General features: G+C 35.8%; 2 protein-coding genes and 1 pseudogene across 11 annotated transcripts in view; 1 reads left to right on the top strand and 2 right to left on the bottom strand.

Annotated features, from left to right (window-relative positions):
• The window catches only part of LOC110870628, a 66,499-nt gene that overhangs the window by 5,791 nt on the left and 42,472 nt on the right, over positions 1-18,236 (bottom strand). The window contains exons 1-7 of one of the 10 annotated variants that reach the window (XR_004874102.1): positions 9,832-9,932; positions 8,783-9,151; positions 6,923-8,034; positions 5,951-6,214; positions 5,698-5,863; positions 3,545-3,616; positions 2,683-3,155 (exon numbers count right to left, since the gene is read on the bottom strand). Coding sequence is in view for 2 of the 10 variants with exons in the window: in XM_022119810.2 (XP_021975502.1) it covers positions 6,128-6,214; positions 6,923-8,034; positions 8,783-9,119 (1,536 nt within the window). In the remaining 8 variants the exon portion in view is untranslated. Of the gene's footprint in view, positions 1-2,682; positions 3,156-3,544; positions 3,617-5,551; positions 5,864-5,950; positions 6,215-6,922; positions 8,035-8,782; positions 9,152-9,831; positions 9,933-18,236 lie in introns of those variants that run through there. The other 9 variants (XR_002553178.2, XR_002553179.2, XR_004873280.1 and 6 more) reach the window with 9 other exon arrangements.
• LOC110937593 lies at positions 11,888-12,556 on the top strand (annotated as a pseudogene).
• Positions 13,685-16,586, bottom strand: LOC110870624 (60S ribosomal protein L5). The gene is made up of 9 exons (XM_022119806.2): positions 16,449-16,586; positions 15,375-15,444; positions 15,165-15,256; positions 14,917-15,043; positions 14,746-14,825; positions 14,537-14,653; positions 14,326-14,460; positions 14,067-14,236; positions 13,685-13,958 (listed from the first exon to the last, which is right to left on the bottom strand). The coding sequence occupies exons 1-9, from the start codon at positions 16,449-16,451 to the stop codon at positions 13,841-13,843; spliced, it is 912 nt and encodes a 303-aa protein (XP_021975498.1). The 5' UTR covers positions 16,452-16,586; the 3' UTR covers positions 13,685-13,840.

Here is an 18,236-nt window from a genome sequence, read left to right as displayed (position 1 = left end):
ATTTGGTTGACAACAGTTGGTATAGTAGTTGATATCGTAATTAGTTGGTATTTTAGCTGATCGATGTTTGGAGTTCGTATTGGTTGTTGTCGTTTATGCACATGTGCATTAAAATGGTTAAACTAACAAGATGGTTGGTAATAAATGTTAGTAATGATTAAATGTGTGTCAGTAATATATAATGTGTTATAGATGTGCACGATTGTTAAAATATGTTATATTATGTTGGTTAATAAATTAAATGATGGGTATGCACGTGTGCATAAAGTTATATAACGTACAGTGTAGTATGTAATGTATTACAAATGGGTATAGTTATATATAAGGCATAACAAACGGTTTTATATTAATATTAGTAACATGTATAATAATAAACAATGGTATATCAATAAACAAGATGATTCAACTGTTAGATACAACTGGTCGATATGTATGCACATGTGCATATTGTAAGTTAGGCATTAATATTAATATTGTAAGTTAAATGGGTAGTAATAAAATTACATTATGTTAAGTGGGTAATAATAAAATCACAAATAATTACATGTAATACATAATTGATAACAAATTAGGATGATGCCGTAGGTTCAACTCCAACATTCGTATCTTCCCCACAACTGTCATCCGAACGAGTCTCCTCATCAACATTGTTTAGCGAAGAACGACCCAATTTCGGGTGGTCAACTGAACTGGTAATGCAATAACCCAAAGCTTCTGATGATATCGACCCGCAAATCCCAGCCAACACATCGGCTGCAACAGTTTCCTGCTCGTTACAATAGATAGTAAAATCATTCGACCGTTCATTCACATTAGCAACCGTTGCTGAAGCAGCACCGAGCATGTCGAGATTAGTGGCCCCCGTTTCCCGATTTGGTCTTTTCCCATGAGTCACCAAATACGTACTGTTAGTATTAACATCACACGACTTCCCTTTCGCAAAATTTTGAATTCTTCTTTGTTTTTTGGAAACTCTCAGACTTGTGATTCTTGTAATAGAACTCAACATATTCAGCAACTGTTTTGTGTTGAAAAAAAGATGCAATCTTTTTGAAGTTTTTGCCAAACAAAGCATAATTATCTAAGAACATTTGTCTATCTTCTTCGGTCCATAGATTAACAACGGCCCTTTGCTTTTCAACATCAATAGGGTCCTCCACTAATCCATTATCCGAAATAAACCTAGAGCCCATTCGTTCCCTCTTGTCTAATATAAACGTCGGCATCTTCTGTATGTTCCTGTAGGTCTTGACACGTGAATCTAAAAGCATCTTGTTCACATACTCAACTACCTCTTTCGTTGGAACCAGACGCAAACATCCACCTACATATAAAGTAAAATTTTAGAACTTGCAAAACTTAATATTATAATAACCTGAAATTGGTATATCCGTATATCAATCATTTCTTACCAGGAGTAGATGAAGGAGAATGGTTAGATATACGGTGCTTTTGAGAATCGATATATCCCAAGCGAGAGATCGATTCAAACTTCTTCTGCGACTTTGCACCGGATCTTACGGAGAGCAAGCGGAGAGATTCCTTCCAGGAATACTGAAATGCTTTAAACTTAAGAGTGATGGCCCGTTCTTTGAACTTTAAGAAATGCTTCCTCATAGAGATTCTTTTCTTAATCAGTGAATCATCGGTAGACGTAGATCTCACTAAATTAGTACACGAATTTGTTTTTGGTAATAACTTACTAAGCTCATCGGATGATCTACTTGCTATAACTTTGTTTGTGGCCAATATAGAATCATATAACTTACCATCTCTACCTAAATATACAGCACTACCAACCGAAACTGTACTTAATCAGTGAATCATCGGTAGACATAGATCTCACTGTATCAGTACACGAATTTGTTTTTGGTAATAACTTACTAAGCTCATCGGATGATCTACTTGCTATAACTTTGTTTGTGGCCAATATCGAATCATATAACTTACCATCTCTACCTAAATATACAGCACTACCAACCAAAACTGTACAAATACTGCCTGTTGAGACCTGACTACCATCCCTGCAATTGTGTCTTTATGCTAGAGTATGCTATATGTAAAATTGAATTACTTACAGCAGCCATCGTCCTGTCATTGCAACTTGTTTCGATTCCAGAACAACCAAATAATCTTTCAAAACGAGATTCGAATCAAGGGCAAATCATAAATTGAAATCATAGCATAAACATCTGAATTGGATTCGAAAACTAAAACCTTCAGATGCCGTAGGTTCAACTCCAACACGAGATGAATCAGGCGAAGCCATGTGTAGCCGAAATCAGTATCCCAACGCCGTAATCAGTATCCCAATCGAATCCCCTGTAAGATCGCCGCCATGAAACTCACCGCCGTAGTTCTCCGTCGCCGATTAAGCAAAATCTCCAGCGAAACCCTAGATTTTGAATGACGATGGTGAACAGGTGATGAAATAAGAGGAGAGCAGGGGCTGAAATAAGAGGAGAGCGTGTTTTTTTGATTAAATGTCACTTAATTACAAATTTGCCATGTGTTCACATTGGTTCTCGCGGTTCTCGCAATAAGAGGTGGTTCTCGCATGATCTTCTCCCTATATATATATATATATATATATTTCTTCTGCCACCTTTAACATATATTGTTTGAAAATAATGTATGGTAGTATATCCATTGGACTACCAGTAGCTAAACATTTCTCAATGTTCTTGGTGTTGGTACTTGCTTAATGAGAATAAACATCTATGAATCAAGAAACAAACTTAATAACCAATACTCTTAACAAAACAAACATTCTCACAAAACCAATCTGCTCATCACACCACCACACCTGCAGTCAAGCTATATATATATACACTCATAAGCAACACTCACTGCCACGACCTTACTCATTCACAGGTGTTGGTATTACACCCCATTTATCAAACACCCTTGGTACTCATTCACAAAAAGCTAATCTTTAGTTGTCATCACAAATTATAAAGCCTAGATACCCTTCTTCTTCTTCGACTGCTCAACCCTTTTTTTCTTTGGCTGCACGAGAGCCTGCCTGTACAATCTCCGTCTCTCAACTGGGCGCTTCTCTCTGCTGCTCCTCCTCCTCTCAACCTTGTCTGTTTTATCAACATTCTCTAGGTCCTGTACATTCACCAACCCGCCTGAGACAGACCTTTCTGAAACTTAAAAACACGTCGTGTGAGATAGTTGTTGTGAGTGTCGCTCAACAAGACACCATTGGAGATTTGCTTGATGGATGAAGGTGAACTGAAGTAAAACTGAAATTTGTTTCGGATTCGATTCTAAATCCGAATTTGCAATTCAGTTCGGAAGAAAAACCGATCCGAATGTTCAAACTCCAAATTCTTTTCGAATCGAATTTCAACTTTTTCAAGTCCGGGTCAGATAAAGAACACCCCAGATCAACACAGAACATAAACATATTTTTTATCGATGCAACAGAACGGAAGTTAAATAAGTGGTGAATACACGTACAATGTTGGATGTCGACACTCAAACATAATGCCCCAAAGTTGCAGGAATGTCAAATGAAGGGTTTAATCGAACTTACAATTGTAATACCACTCGTATATCGATTGTTGAATAGAGGTGAAAAGCAAGAGACTCTGCGGAGGCAAGCACGCTGCAACAGCCAGCATAATTGCTAACTAGAGTTAGATACTTGTATGGGATCATCGAGGAGTCGTTATGTTGTGGTTCAATTAAACTTCATTGTCTAAAACCTCTGTTGTCATCGTTTATACATGAAAACCCAAAAGTGGAATATTAATATTGTTAAGCTTCACTGTACTTTGTTGAATTTCCACAACTTTCGCTTCAAGCAATATCAACATACCGAGTGACCAGAGTAAGATGGGAGTAGATATTAGCAAACGATTCGGCTTTTTATGGGTGCGGGTCAATTCAGTTTAAACCAGGTCCAAACCTACGCGTTCAGTCCGGTCCAAAACAGATTCTATGATTATCAGTTGCAAGACGGTTTTGATTTTCAAACCGGTTTGGTTGTCGGGTTAAATGGTTTTGATTTTCAAACCAGTTTGGTTGTTGGGTTAAATGTACGAAGGTTATTTCTTGTTACATTGCATAAAAACCGATTGAGCCAACGTGCACACGTATTTTTATACAATTTACTTCAGTTAATTTAAAAACAATGTTGTCACATATATTAAAGCTAGTAAATTTAATCTGTTTAGGTTTGTACTTTTTACACATACCGATCTATACACGTGTTATGCGGTGGAAATAGAAAACGAGCGGCTAGATAAACTCTTATTGTGTAGTATTATGGGGTGGAAATAGAAAACGAGCGGCTAGATTAACTCTTATTGTGTAGTATTATGTTATTATGTACCAATCGTGACTATAATTGATTGTAAATTTTGTATGGCGTTATTATTCAATCAATCAGATATTTTGTTAAGTACCAAATATATACCTCCTGTCACCATGATGCATGCGCCGTAACGCGAGCGTTGCATCAGGGGCGGACCTATATGGTGGTGATGGATAGCCCGGGATACCCCTCAACTTTCTTGGCGTAGTGTAATTTTTTTTCTTAAATCTCTATTTTATTTAACGGGATACCCCTAAACAAATGTTAGGATACCCCTAAGTGTAGATAAAGTTAAGATGGATTGAAATTTTCAAGTCGACTAAAACGAAATTTTCCGGTTACCTGAGTTGCAGCGGCACACCTTAAGAATGAAGAAGAAGGTGAATTATATTTAATTAATATAAATAATATGAGCTTTGGGATGATAAATAAGAAGGCAACAGTCAGACGCAACACTAGTCTGCAGTCTAGGCACATTTAGTCAACTTCAATTAACATTCAACCATTTTCATTTTCATTTTTTTTCCGATTTTTTCGGTTTGTTTTTTGTATTATGGTTCAGCTTCTGGCTGGGTACATTTGGTTACAGTTTTTATGAATGAAGTTTCGTTGGCTATTAAAAAAAATTAACATTCAACCATTTAATTTATTGTAACTATTTTTTTTAGAGTTAAATATGATTTTAGTCCATGTGGTTTTGGTCATTTTGTAAGTTTAGTTCAAATGTTTCATTTATTTTTCGTCTGTGAGTCTAAAAAGATTTCACCGTTGTTATTTTAGTCCACTGGGTTAACTTTATTCATTATTTCTGTTAACGAGAAGGGCAATTCGAAGACAATTTTTAAACTCCAGTTATATAAAATTAAAGATAAAGATCTTAGAAACGATTCATTATAAAAAATCTTAAACACTTAAACAATTTTATTTTTAAAAAAAAATAGTTTGATTATGGTTATGGTTAAGGAAACTTCGTAACTGAAACTAGCGGTTATAGTTATGGTTAATGCCTTAATAGTAAACACCGAACCAAACCGACCCATTCACACCCCTACCGCATAGGGGGCCCTCGAATGTTTAAGGACGGGTCTAGTTAAAAGGGTTTTGGGATACCCCTGAAGTTTTCTTCTAGTTCCGCCACTGCGTTGCATCATACTAGTTTATCGAGATAAGGGATAACCCTAACGGATTTAACTTTACATTAGTAATTCTAAAAAGATGGACATATGTTATCAAAGAAAATTCCGTTTTGTTTTTAAATTGTCTTTGATCCATCTTTGTATAATATAGCAATATAAGGGCACTTTGCGAATACCAAATTTCCTTGTGTTTAAAGAAACTCGAAAGGAATCCACAGGGATTCAGTTCCATACCTAACAGAATACTCGGCATCCCATCAAATGCCGTTTTTGTCCCCTTGGCGTACATTTTGACCTCCTCACGCATAATGGCATCATGATGATGATTGCATGTTATCTATCCCATGGAAGTAGCAGCTTCATTTGACCAATTTGTAGCAAGGCTCAAGATTAATCAACCCTAAAGAATTTAAGAATCCAAAGTTAATTAATAATAACAAACAATAAATGTATGAGAAAAATAATATTAAAGTATTTCTATACTGACATCGAGGTGGCAAAATGTGCAGGTCTAGGGGTGAAAGCGAGCCGAGCCACTCTCGAGATCAGCTGGCTAAAAGCTCAAAAGCGATCCAAGCTTCAACAAGCTCAAGCCTAAATTTAAGCAAGTTTAAAAGAATATTATGTACCTTGAATACAACAACATGATGAATCCACTATGATATTATGAAGCTGAATCTCCCCATCTATAAAAAGCCCACTTCATCCAAGTAGAAAAACAATGCTTTGACAAGTGTTCTGGTAAATCAGCCTGAAAAATTACATAGTGATCAGAGAGATTAGAAAAGGTGATGTTAGGAACTCTTTAACTTACATGTGCCAATTTCGACCCATTTACTTATGAATGGGGAGATGGGTTTGTTTATCATCTCAAATGGGGTCAAATAGGTTTAAACTCGACCAAACTTTATTCACACAAAGATTAGAATTATAATTCCAATAATATCGTTTTTGTATTCATAACTAGTGGGATTACACGCGCTCTGCAGCGGGGTTCGGTCGGTATCAGTTAGTTCCGATGATACGTACCGGCACTTGGAATAACAACCGAAAGAGACACCCGCAATAGGATAACAAATAAAACTAATTTTAATAATTTTTAAAATAATATAATTAAAATTAAAAAAATAATAATTAAAGAGTAAACTAATAAAAAATATACTGTACATCTACTTGAAAAATGTAAGATATATAATAGTAAAGTAAAGTAACGTAATAGTAATAGTAATAGTAATAATGTTCATCCATTTGACATTTGTTATATACAGTAATAGTAACTAACACATTTGTTATTTATTAACCGTTACCCAGCCCATTTCAACTCATTAAAAAATTACTTGTTTCATCCCAAACCCGTTTTAACCCGTTACAAACTTACACAACCCGTCTATATATGCACTGATAATAATAATAAGAAGAAGAAGAAGCATAAATAACTATGCGAACTCAATGAACTTACACTGCTCCATGAAGTAGAATATCCATCAGTAGATAACAACCAACAACTGCCCTTAGATTGAAAATCCATCCTGTTATACTCAAAATCAAAATCCACAAAATCATCATCATAGCCGTCATTGCGCCTCGTTCTCCTTCTTTTCTTTCTATGTTTCCGTTTCTTTTTTCTCCTTGAATCAGAGTCACTCTCATCTGTTAACATCTTATCATGCAACAATTCATGCTTGCCAGCATGGCGAAAACGTACTCCATTTCTGTTAAATAAAGATTCCCACTCTTCGGAAGCCCGATATCCCTCCGACATGAAGTAATGAAGAGCCCAAGACTGCAACCCGAGTAATTTTATTGAATTTATGCTTTTTTTCGTGAAGCAGCGTTTAATTAATGGAACTAAACAATTAGGGTTTTCTGGTAAAGTGCAAATCTTTTGCACGATATCCTTGATTTGAGTCTTTTCTTCCTGGTGTTCGTCTTCTTGTAAAAGCTGTACTAACTGACGCCCTCGATTTATAACCGTATTCAACAAAAGAAACTCATCGATCGAATTCGAATCTAAACCGTTGAATCTGGGAAGTATGACCTCCAGATAGTGACGCGTGTCACCGGAATCTTTAGGTTTGGTATTTGGGTCAAGAACATTTTTAAGCAAATCTAGAAAAACACACAGTTCGTTCTCGTTAAGTGCGATTAGAAGGTGTGAACATAACGACGAGAAAGATTCTTCCGTTAGAAACTCGTGAACAATTTTCCATATCTCATCCATATCTTCTTTGTACATTAATCTCAAAAACATGTTTACGAAGAACTTCATGTCCAGAAACAAGATATCACCGTCTTTTAATGTGTCGGCAAACTCATGAGATGACCAAAATTCGGGCACGTTTTCGAGAAAATTCTCGACTGTTTGTTCGACATCAAGATCAAGAAAATAGTGAGGCTTTGTGGCAACCATGGCGGGTGATTGTCCGTGTTTGCCTTTCCATTCGAGTTCGTCCCAACAAATGTCGCGATTCATAAACGCAAATTGGGATAATGCTTTAGCACCCTTTCTGTGCTCTGTATCACTAGTGCCAGAAAAATTTGAGAACCAAAGCAAAATACGCCTTGTATTTCCTATATGATTAACAATGAGACTGGTGTTGGTAACCCTTATGTACCGCCAATAGTAAATATTTAATCGAATAAGAAGTAAAAGCTACAAGATTTGCATAGTCCCAACACCTACTTAGTAAGTTCGTAGTAAAAAAGATAACTCCTAAAGGTGTCGATTTCGACCCATTTGCTTCTGAATGGGTTGACTTGTATTTTTATCTCTAATGGGTCAACTGGTTAAAATGATAATATAGCTTAAAAATAAACAAGTTAAATGAGTGGAATGTGTCTAAAGTCGTCCTAACCCTAAGCATCTATTCATGAAATAAATTATCACTGGAAAGTATACAAATCTTTTTATCATTTTTGACACACATTATTGAAAAATGTTACAAACTTTGTACAAAGGTGGCAAAGAGTCATGCTATTGGGGTTGATTAGTGAAAAAAGTAACACTCATATTTTCACCTGACCGAAGTAAGCAATGATAGTATTTTTATGACTAAACTAGATAAAAAAAGCTATGTTCAATACCAGGTAAGTATATAAAAAGGGATGATGAGATATGGTTTATTAGGTTTGTTTTCATTAATAAATTAGGTTGAAGTGAGTGTCATTCAGAGAGACGTGTGGCTCGCGAAAGCAGACAAGATATTAATTATATCCTATCAAACAAGAATCAGTAAAATTACTGGTCTAGCCTGAATATCTAAAGGGGAACCAACCTTCAAACAAATAGACAAAATAATGCAGAAACTAACTGACTTACCTCTGAAAAAATCCTCTAGCATGTCGCTTTTTTTAGCTAGAATAGACCCTGCTCTTCTCGGCTGTTTCTCAAAAATCATCTGCAAAATTTGAGCCACTAGGTCTCTCTTCTGTGAGCTGGTTCTGAGTAAAGTTGAAAACAGCTCACACTTTTGCCTGCGAGACAGAGAACTTATCCCGGAAACATCTTTGCAAAGCCAAAGCCGTGCCTCTGATCGACTTTGAGATGTAATCAACAAGCGGATCATTGATTCTAGGTCATTCAAAAGAGATATTCTTTGTTGATCATCACCTCCATCCCAATCCCAGTCAGGTTCCGAAAGAAACAAATGAACCATTTTGTCACTCGTATGCCAAATTATCCTAGAAACTGGATGAAAGAAACATAATCAATATAAGGTAAGATACACAGAATCTGAGAATCGTAAGACATAAGTATGACCCTAATCCATTAAAAAAAATTTAGAAAACAAGAAAGGAATCCTTGCACAATGCAAAGTTTCTAACGAACAATGAATAAGAACTTCAACTACACGCAAAAAAGCAATAGAAAAACGAGATCTAAATTTTATTCGAACAACTTACCGATGAGATAAAACATAAGACAACCAATCTTATCACATGCTAATCAATCAACCAAGCCTTCAACTAGGACAAGTGCTAATACCATATAATATAATATATAAATGATAAAAACACATTTATACACCTAATGATAGTATATAGATACAACTTAAAACAGATAAATATCAAAACAGTACAGATTATTAAACATTATGTTAAAAAAACAACAAACTACAATCAGTAAATACTAAATACAACAAATAGCAGAAGGTTGTATGAACTTGAGTTACAAAATCGTTCACACAACAGTGTAGTACATTGAAATTTAGTCAATCAACTTGTTGCTCGAAGAATATTGGAACAAATTTAACACGCAAATTTTACCTAATTGATGGTGTGTAGATACAATTAACAAGCATAAACACATGCAATTAACAATCACAAACACGTGAAAAGTACGTAGAGATCAGGAGAGAGATTGCATACCGGAAATCGGAGAGCGTGTCGTCGCCGGAGATGATGAACGGTGAAGGTGTTTTGAGCTTTGAGCCCTAATTCCGATTTCGATTTTTGGTTCATCATTAAAGTTTAATGAAGACCTTTAAATTTTGGGTTATTGTCGGTTACTAACCTTTTATTTTTTGGGGAAAAAATTAATAATCCCAAATTAGGCGTTGGCCAGCAACGGTTTCAAATTCAAAAATAACCGATGATGGTCCCACCTTTTCATGTATTGTAACCAATCGACTTTTGCTAACAGAAAAGGAAAAGGGGACAAAGAAATAAGGTTCTTTTAGCAAAGGTTTATTAGCTTACAATATGTGAAAAGGTTTTGAAGTTGGAATCGTTGCCAGCAAATGACTAATAGTTGGGATTATTAAAACCTATTATTCTTTTATTTTATACCTAAACACAACAGCCTTTTTTTATAAACGACACCCTGGAAGGGTGTCAAACTATCTACTATCAATATACGATACAAACTATTAAGAATTTTATTGGAATCTAATAGGTGAATTTGTTTGGTATAAAGTAACGAAATTGATAGAATGAAAATGGATATCATTCAATAGTCTTGTTTGGTTACCATATGGGAATGGAATTAATCAATACAATGTGTTGTTTGATAAGCATGAAAAGAAGAAAGAATAAAATCAACGGCGGTGGTCGACAGTGGCATCGGTGTTCAGTGGCGAAGGGTGGCGGCAGCGGTGGGTGGTGGTGATGGTGATGGTGGTCAGTGGTGGTGGCGATGGCCATTGGTGGTGTCACACCCCGCAATATCAGAGCATGGCGTGACTGGACTGGTATCTTCATTGCACAGCGGAAGCAAATAAGCTAAGACTTCTAGAAATCGAACGCCCACTAAGTACTCGAATCCTCATGGTTCTCCTTTTCCAACCGTGCCATAACTTTGAAAAGTAACCTGAGAAAGAACATGCGAAAAAGTCAACATAAAGTTGAGCGAGTTCATAGTTTGTTTTGAAAAAAAAAAAATTTAACAAATCTTTTGTTTACCGGTTTAAAAGTTGTGGAGAAAAATTAGTGAAATCATTTTCTCGGCATGTTATATGAAAACTGTGAGTCTAGCCCAGGAGAGTCTTTGTGCATTGCACAAGAGAGAATGGGTCGGGCCCAAAAGAGTCTTTGTAAGCAGGACCAACTCGTCCTCTTACTTGTACATAAGTTGAAAACGTTACTAAAGTTTGTAAATCCATGTATTTGTGAGTTTCCATCAAATGAATCTTAAAAACATTTGAAAATTTGAGTATCAAAAGCTGGTATGTAAGCGTCTATGAACCTAATGATCATTAATGCGTAGCTAAGACATTAATATGTGTGCCGACATAGGAAGCACTCAACACGGTAGACGATTTAAGTGTCGATTCACTTCGACAGGGACACAAAAGCACTCTAAGTGGCCGCACAAGGACCGTGAGTGGGGCTCGTCCTTACCCGATAAATCTACTTCCTGTTACGTGATCCTTAAAAGGATTAATGGTGCCTAAGTTAGCGCCTATTCGCACGTGATCCGAGAATTCATTCCGTAGCTTAACCATACCCTAGTTATCATGTATATTCAAAAGAAAAGGGGGACATAAACCCATTGGGTTATCTTGTTGTCCGTGCGCAGACCAACCCAGTCCCGTTGTTTTCACTAGGACCTTCCCGTCACTAGTTATTCGGGTCGGACAATTTTAGGTGTTTAGGCATTTTTCTAGAAAGTTTAGGTATTATTACAAGTGATGCCCCTAAGGTTTTTGTATATATGTTTATCATGATAGGCTTTTATATCATTCATTAGTCGTTTCAGGAAGTTTCTGAACTCTCTTGGCATTAATAGTGTGTTCAGGTGACTAGTTTTTTCAGCATTGTTTGCCAATGTATTATGACATAGTTGTTTGTTTTCACGACACATCGAATCGAAAATATATAAATAGTGATTAAGTTGTATGGAATTATCATGAAATTTTGCCAGTTGTCACACACAAGGCGTGCTTACCTTCACTAGGCTTGTTTACAAACGAGCCACTTTAAAGAAATGGCCAAAAAGCTTCCTCAACACACTCCTTGCAGGTTGAAAGGCAAGCAAACCTTGTACAACAAAGCTTTAAGGCGCGACCAAGTGATGTATTTCTATGCAGTTATCCCAAAAGCAGCATAACATGGCTAAAGGCGTTGGCTTATGCCATAGTAACCCGAGAAAAGTTTGATGGATCCAACAATCCTTTGCTCCCAAAAATGCCTCATAACTGCATTCCCACTTAGAGAGATCAGTTGAGCAAATTCTAGAAAACCACCACAAGAACTCATGCTTTGCACCTATAGCCACACACACCTTCCTTACAATTTTCTGCCAGAATCAAATCCGAGCATCAAACTGCAAGATAGTTTACATATATCGGAATGTAAAAGATGTCATAGTTTCTTATTACCACTTCATGAGAGGAATAGGAAAACTACCCATGGAAGATGCCTCATTTGAAGAGGCGTTTGATGAGTTTAGTCAGGGCATTTCATTTATTCATTATGTGGTCCATATTGGGATCATATGTCAGGATACTCGAAAGCAAGTTTGGAGAGACCCGAGATATTTCTTTTCTTGAAATATGAAGATATGAAAAAGGATCCTACAAGCAACGTGAAGAGACTTGCGGAGTTCATTGGGTATCCCTTTACAACCCAAGAAGAGAAAGAAGGTGTGATTTAGAGGTCGCTTAAGTTCTTTAAAAACGTTGAGTTGTCCTTGAACTGCATGTTCATAACTCGAAAGCCAATGTACGCGTACATTTTTTATGTTACCTATATCTCATCCATGAATCATGATGCGAAAAACACTTTTTAACATTATTGATTGTCGAATAAGAAGGCAGGAAACCATAGAGAGGTGATGTGCTACCTCTCAAACCGGTTAAGCCGAACACAAAGTCACAAATTGTTTAATTTCTTGAAAAGGTAACAGTCAACATGAACACAACAAACATTGTAGAAATGACAAACTAAAAGATTCTTATTCCCGTATACTGTTTAATATTATTTCAGGAAAACTATCAATTTAAATAAAATTTTCAAAGGTATGTAATCAAAGTAAAAAATATAGAGATTTGGAGACAGCTGGCTGGAACCTTCGGGTTCAAAGCCTTTGAATATAATCAGTAGTCTCTTGAGCCATTTGATCGTTTTCATGTCTTCATAATTAGTTAAGCGGACAATAGAAGCAATTAGATGGCTCAAAGATTCATAGGCTTTGAACCCAAAGGTGCAGACCAAGTCAGTTGGATGTCTCAAAGCCTCCTAAGACCCGGTTTACAATATTCTTGATAAAAACAAAGCTAACAAACAATGAACCCTAGATCATAATTTATAGGGTTATTAGATTTTATCACTCTCAACTATTGTCTATTGGCCGCTGCCACCCCCAACTATCACTTTGACGCCCATCACCCCCAACTTAACACTTACTGTGTTCTGTCACTACGTTGTTAACCGATCCCTAACTTTTGAACATGTTACTACATTTTTTGGGGTGTCATAGGGATCTTGGGAAGGTTTTAGGGATTTTAGAAACCCCCCCCCCCCCCTAAAGTATAATAATAGGATCAAAAGTGAGTGATCTGGTAACAGAACACACTAAGTGTTAAGTTGGGGATGACGGGAGTTAAAGTGATAGTTAGGGGTGACAGCGGCCAATGACCAATAGTTAAGGGTAATAAAATCCAATAACCCTAATTTATAACTAGTGATCACAATTCGTTTAGGAAACTAAAAAAACTGTAACGTTGTCCTTTTTATGAAAGCCACTTGTTTTAAACAGTATTACACTCAACTGAATCAAGGCTTAACAAAATTGCTTCCATGACATCAAAACCAATAACAAAACAAGTTCAACATAACATTAATCATCAAAACATTTCTCAAGATTCTAAACAAAACAAAACAAACTTTAGTCCAACAAAGACCTAATACCATATCAAAAAAACAAAACATATATCTCTCACTCGTCATCCTCGTCTGAGTCATCATCATTGGCTCCAGCAGCGGCATTCAAAGCATTTAACCTCTCGATAAGCTTTTGCTTCCTCTCATCATAAGTTAGCTTCTTCAAGTTGTACCTAAAACAACAAACACAACACAAATCCATTAAAAAAATCACACAAACCATTGTTATCTATAAATTCACAAATTGGTTTTGTAACATCGAGAATAAAGACTGTAACTACCTCTTGTGCTCCTTAGGTTGTGGTTTATCAGACTTCTTGGGCATCGGGTCAGCACGAATGGCAGCATGAACCTTTTTGTAAAGCTCTTCAAGGGTGTCGGGTTCAACTCCGGCCTTGATGTACTCAGAGAAATGACTCTGGTATTTTTCGGGTTCGTCTTCTTGTAGAGTCTGTAACAAATAGAAACCATACATTTTAAACCGTTCAACTGGATAAAACCAAATTATAAACTTTGAATGGTAAAAGAAACTAAACCCACGTTCATGTATGTAGCAACGTGTCCACCGTAGATGTACTTTCGGTGAACATCAGCATCAAGACTCTTCCCGTCTTTGTTAAAACCAGCAAACCGTTTTTCACTGTGTGGGATATCAAGCCCACCATCCAAAGCTCCCTAAAATTATTCGTAAAAAAATCACTTAATTCATATAATTAGCCATTTAAGACGATAAACAAGTGAAATGTAAAACCTTGAGAGCACCAAAAACACGGTTTCCGGTGGTGGTTCGGATAAGGCCAACATCAAGTAGAGCACGGAACGGCCTTCTGGTTTCTGCAGGTTCAACAGAATAGTCTTCTCCAGTGGCCTGTAAAACCACAATACGATAAAACATATCATTGCACTGCTATTAAAACAAAAACAAATAATAAAAACTAATGAAAAATAGTATGGATATACCTCAACATTGCCCTGATACTCCTCATCCATTTCAAGTTTCTTCAATACTCGACGAGCCAACAGAAGCCCAGTGCAATAAGCTATTATAACAAACAAAAGATAAAGCGAGCTTAATTTCTAAACACGTAATACAAAGTGATACGATTATTAACTAAACAAAAAAATACAAACCTGCGGCGTAGTTGGTAAGCCCGACTTTAAGACCGTAATTGGGGAGTTCATGAGCATAAGCTGATGCAAGAACAATATCACCGGCAATGGTTGCAGATATGACTTGTGCGGTTATATCCTTATTGGTCTAGAAAATTAAACGATGACCCAAAAACACAGATTAGTGAACACTTCTATAAAAGTGTAACCATAATTCAATACTTAAGTAGCAATATTTTTTTAAAAGTAGAATAAAACGTAGAACTTACAAATCGCACAACATATCGATACTTTGGTGTGTTGTACTTGTTTTTGTCCTGGTTAATCAATCGGACTCTAGCACGGTAATCAGTCTTACCCTCTAAAACAATAAAACAAAACACAATTAAAAAATAATAGTGAGCATGGTGTACAAAAAAAATGCAAAGGTGCAAAAGAAGATAAGTGAGGCTAATAGATTGATATTCGTTATTTCTCACCTCTCCTTCGCTTAAACTTGACTTGAAACCTCTTGTAGTATGATCTTGACTTCTGGGCTTTGACAAAAGCCTTTAAAAACAACAAAAAAATACGCATTAAAACCCCAAATGTGTAGTAACAAATGTATAGAAACAAAACATAACCACAGATAGACATAAACACCAAGAGTGAAAGTAAAAACTTAGAACATGATTCACAACTAGGGGTGTGAATTTCTGACACGACCCGAAAACACGACATAAACCTGACACAAAACGTGGGTTTAGGTTTAGTCTAAACGAGTTCAGGTCCCGCGAACCCGTTTAGCTACACAGGTCGGGTTGACGAGTTGACCCATTTATATTATTTTTATTTTTTACAATATGTTTTATGTCCTAATTTAATTTAGGTGTGTATTTAATTTAATGCATAAGACTGACAAAAGGTTTTATAATTAAAATGCAGTTGTATTATATACATTTATGTTTTTGTAGTAAAAAATAAAATTTAATATATTAATTTGAGAACAAAAAAATAAAAAATTCAGATTGAACGGGTCGTGTTTAGGTCAACCCATCGGGTTCGGTTCGTATAAAGTTTTCGGATCAAGTTGGACCCAACAACCCGCAAGCCCGACCCTTTTAGCACCTCATAACAATGCTAGAATTTCACCTAGATAGTAATTTCACTATAAAGCATGAGCAACAAATATACATAAGAAAATAAAACAGTTGATATTCATAAAAGCCTAATCACAAACACAAATTATGTTTCACTAAAAACCCTTTTTTAATCTGCAAACTATATTAATGACAATATAACACATAAAATTTCAAAAATCCCTAATTTTTTTGGAAACTGCTAATTTTTCATCAACAAATTTATACACAAAAAAATAAAAACTGCATCAATTTACAGAAACTAACTACAATTAATCAAACACTGATGTGATATCAGATACGTAAAAACCCTAACAGATCAAACTAACAAACCAACGATGAGAAGAATCATAAAGAAAACAGACGAATGAATACAGCTTGATAGATTGAATAACCAACATCGATTCGTAAACAGAAATGGATTATGTCACTTACCATCGGTAATCCTGAAAGAGCTGCTGCGGGGGGTAGAGAGGCAGTGAAGAATGAACGAGTGAGTTCATATACAGAAACCCTAGGGTCCTTAAAGATTCTTGATGGGCTTTTTTATTGGGCTTTTCGTATTTCTTGAGATGACCCGTAATATTAGTGTGTGTAGGAGTATTTTACAAAAACCCTAGGGGTAGTTAAAGATTCGTTGCGGATATCTATTTTGGTTCAGTGTATGTATTAAAGGAAAAAAGTATGCTCAAAAGAATATCGGCATATGTTTTACTTTGACATAAAACCATAAAAATAAATTTAAATGAACATTGGGACAAGATGATTTTATATTAATTATAATGGAAATGTAAATGTTATCTTAAATGTAAGATTAATGAAAAAGGAACCTCAAAATAAAACATTAAACATAAAGAAAAGTAAAAATAATAAAGTCTAGGAAAGAAAAAACTCAAGTATGTCAAAACGTAGACTGACTGAAAACATACATAGTAATAAGTATAAGAGCATATTATATTTGACTCAACTCATTTCCGGGTAAAGTTACATCGAAACGTAAGTCAATTTAAATTTATACCGACGCGTATATGATGATAAACACGTAAAACTCAATTATAAAGTCTTTAGGCCATCCGTAGTCATAAAGCCCATTTGTGGCCGTTATGCGACACGTGGTGCCACGTCACACATGGGCTTTATGAGGCGTTATATCACTAGAGTCCGTAGTCATAAAGTCCCTACCCATCATTACCTAATTATTAACTTTCAATTTTATTAATTAATTATAAAAACCCTTAACTAATATTTGATTGGCCAAAGCTTTAAAACTTCCCTCCATCACGCCGCTATGGAGATAGCGTTACCCTTCTTTTTTTGCCCCATAACGCCCACCGTCGTGGTGTGCTAGGCGCCATTGGGACTTTATATGCACACATGGCGTCCCATTACACACAACCTTAGAAAGTTAAGAGATTGTAAATGTTAATGTTGAAACTAAGAGATAAAAGTATAAAAAAAACACAAAAAAGACAAACAAAAAAAAGTCAAAGGAAATCAGTATTCACCTAAGTTGCTAAATGTAATATAGTTCATACTTATTGTTCGTTTTTTTTAACAACTTTCAATTCTTCTAGGATAGGGTGTTTGATATCCTTGTATTGAGTCATTATTGGGGTTGGTGGTTCAATGGGAGAGGCAATGCCTCTTATAGGGGTTATAGCTCCTAATTTGAGGAGTTAATGTGTTCAAGTCCCGCAATGAATGAAAAATGAAATTTGCCGTTAAAAAAATCTTGTGTTAGAGCCATTAAGAGGCTTGACCGGTTAAGAGGTAGCCTCTTATGCTCAACATATTTTTACCCAAAATTTACCCATCAAGAGACTCTATGAACCACTAAAATATGTTTTTTAAATAAACCAAATTCACTACCTCAAATCAATTCAAATCCTTCTAAACTTGTACCTTAGTCCCCCCGTAATGGGGCGTTTTTTTTTTAATTTCAAAAAAAACGCCGGAAAACGCCTGCTCCTCCACTACATGCGGCGTTACCGGGCGTTTTTTTTGAAAAAAAATTGGCTCCGGCGTGTTTATTAAAACGCTGAATTGTTGTTGGGTTGTGAGATTCGACCGTTGACAAACGGTCAAAAGTTTTTTTTTTTTTTTTAATTCAAAATTTTACCCACTATATATATATCAACCCTTTTTCTCCATTTTTTTATAAAAATCCTCCTACTTTCTCTCCCACTTTCTTCTATTACTTTATAAAAAACACCCACTTTCTCC

Source organism: Helianthus annuus, chromosome 1 (assembly GCF_002127325.2).
Source record: "Helianthus annuus cultivar XRQ/B chromosome 1, HanXRQr2.0-SUNRISE, whole genome shotgun sequence".
Classification (NCBI taxonomy): Eukaryota; Viridiplantae; Streptophyta; class Magnoliopsida; order Asterales; family Asteraceae; genus Helianthus; species Helianthus annuus.
Note: the sequence above shows the minus strand (reverse complement) of the source record. Positions and strands in the feature narration are given on the sequence as shown.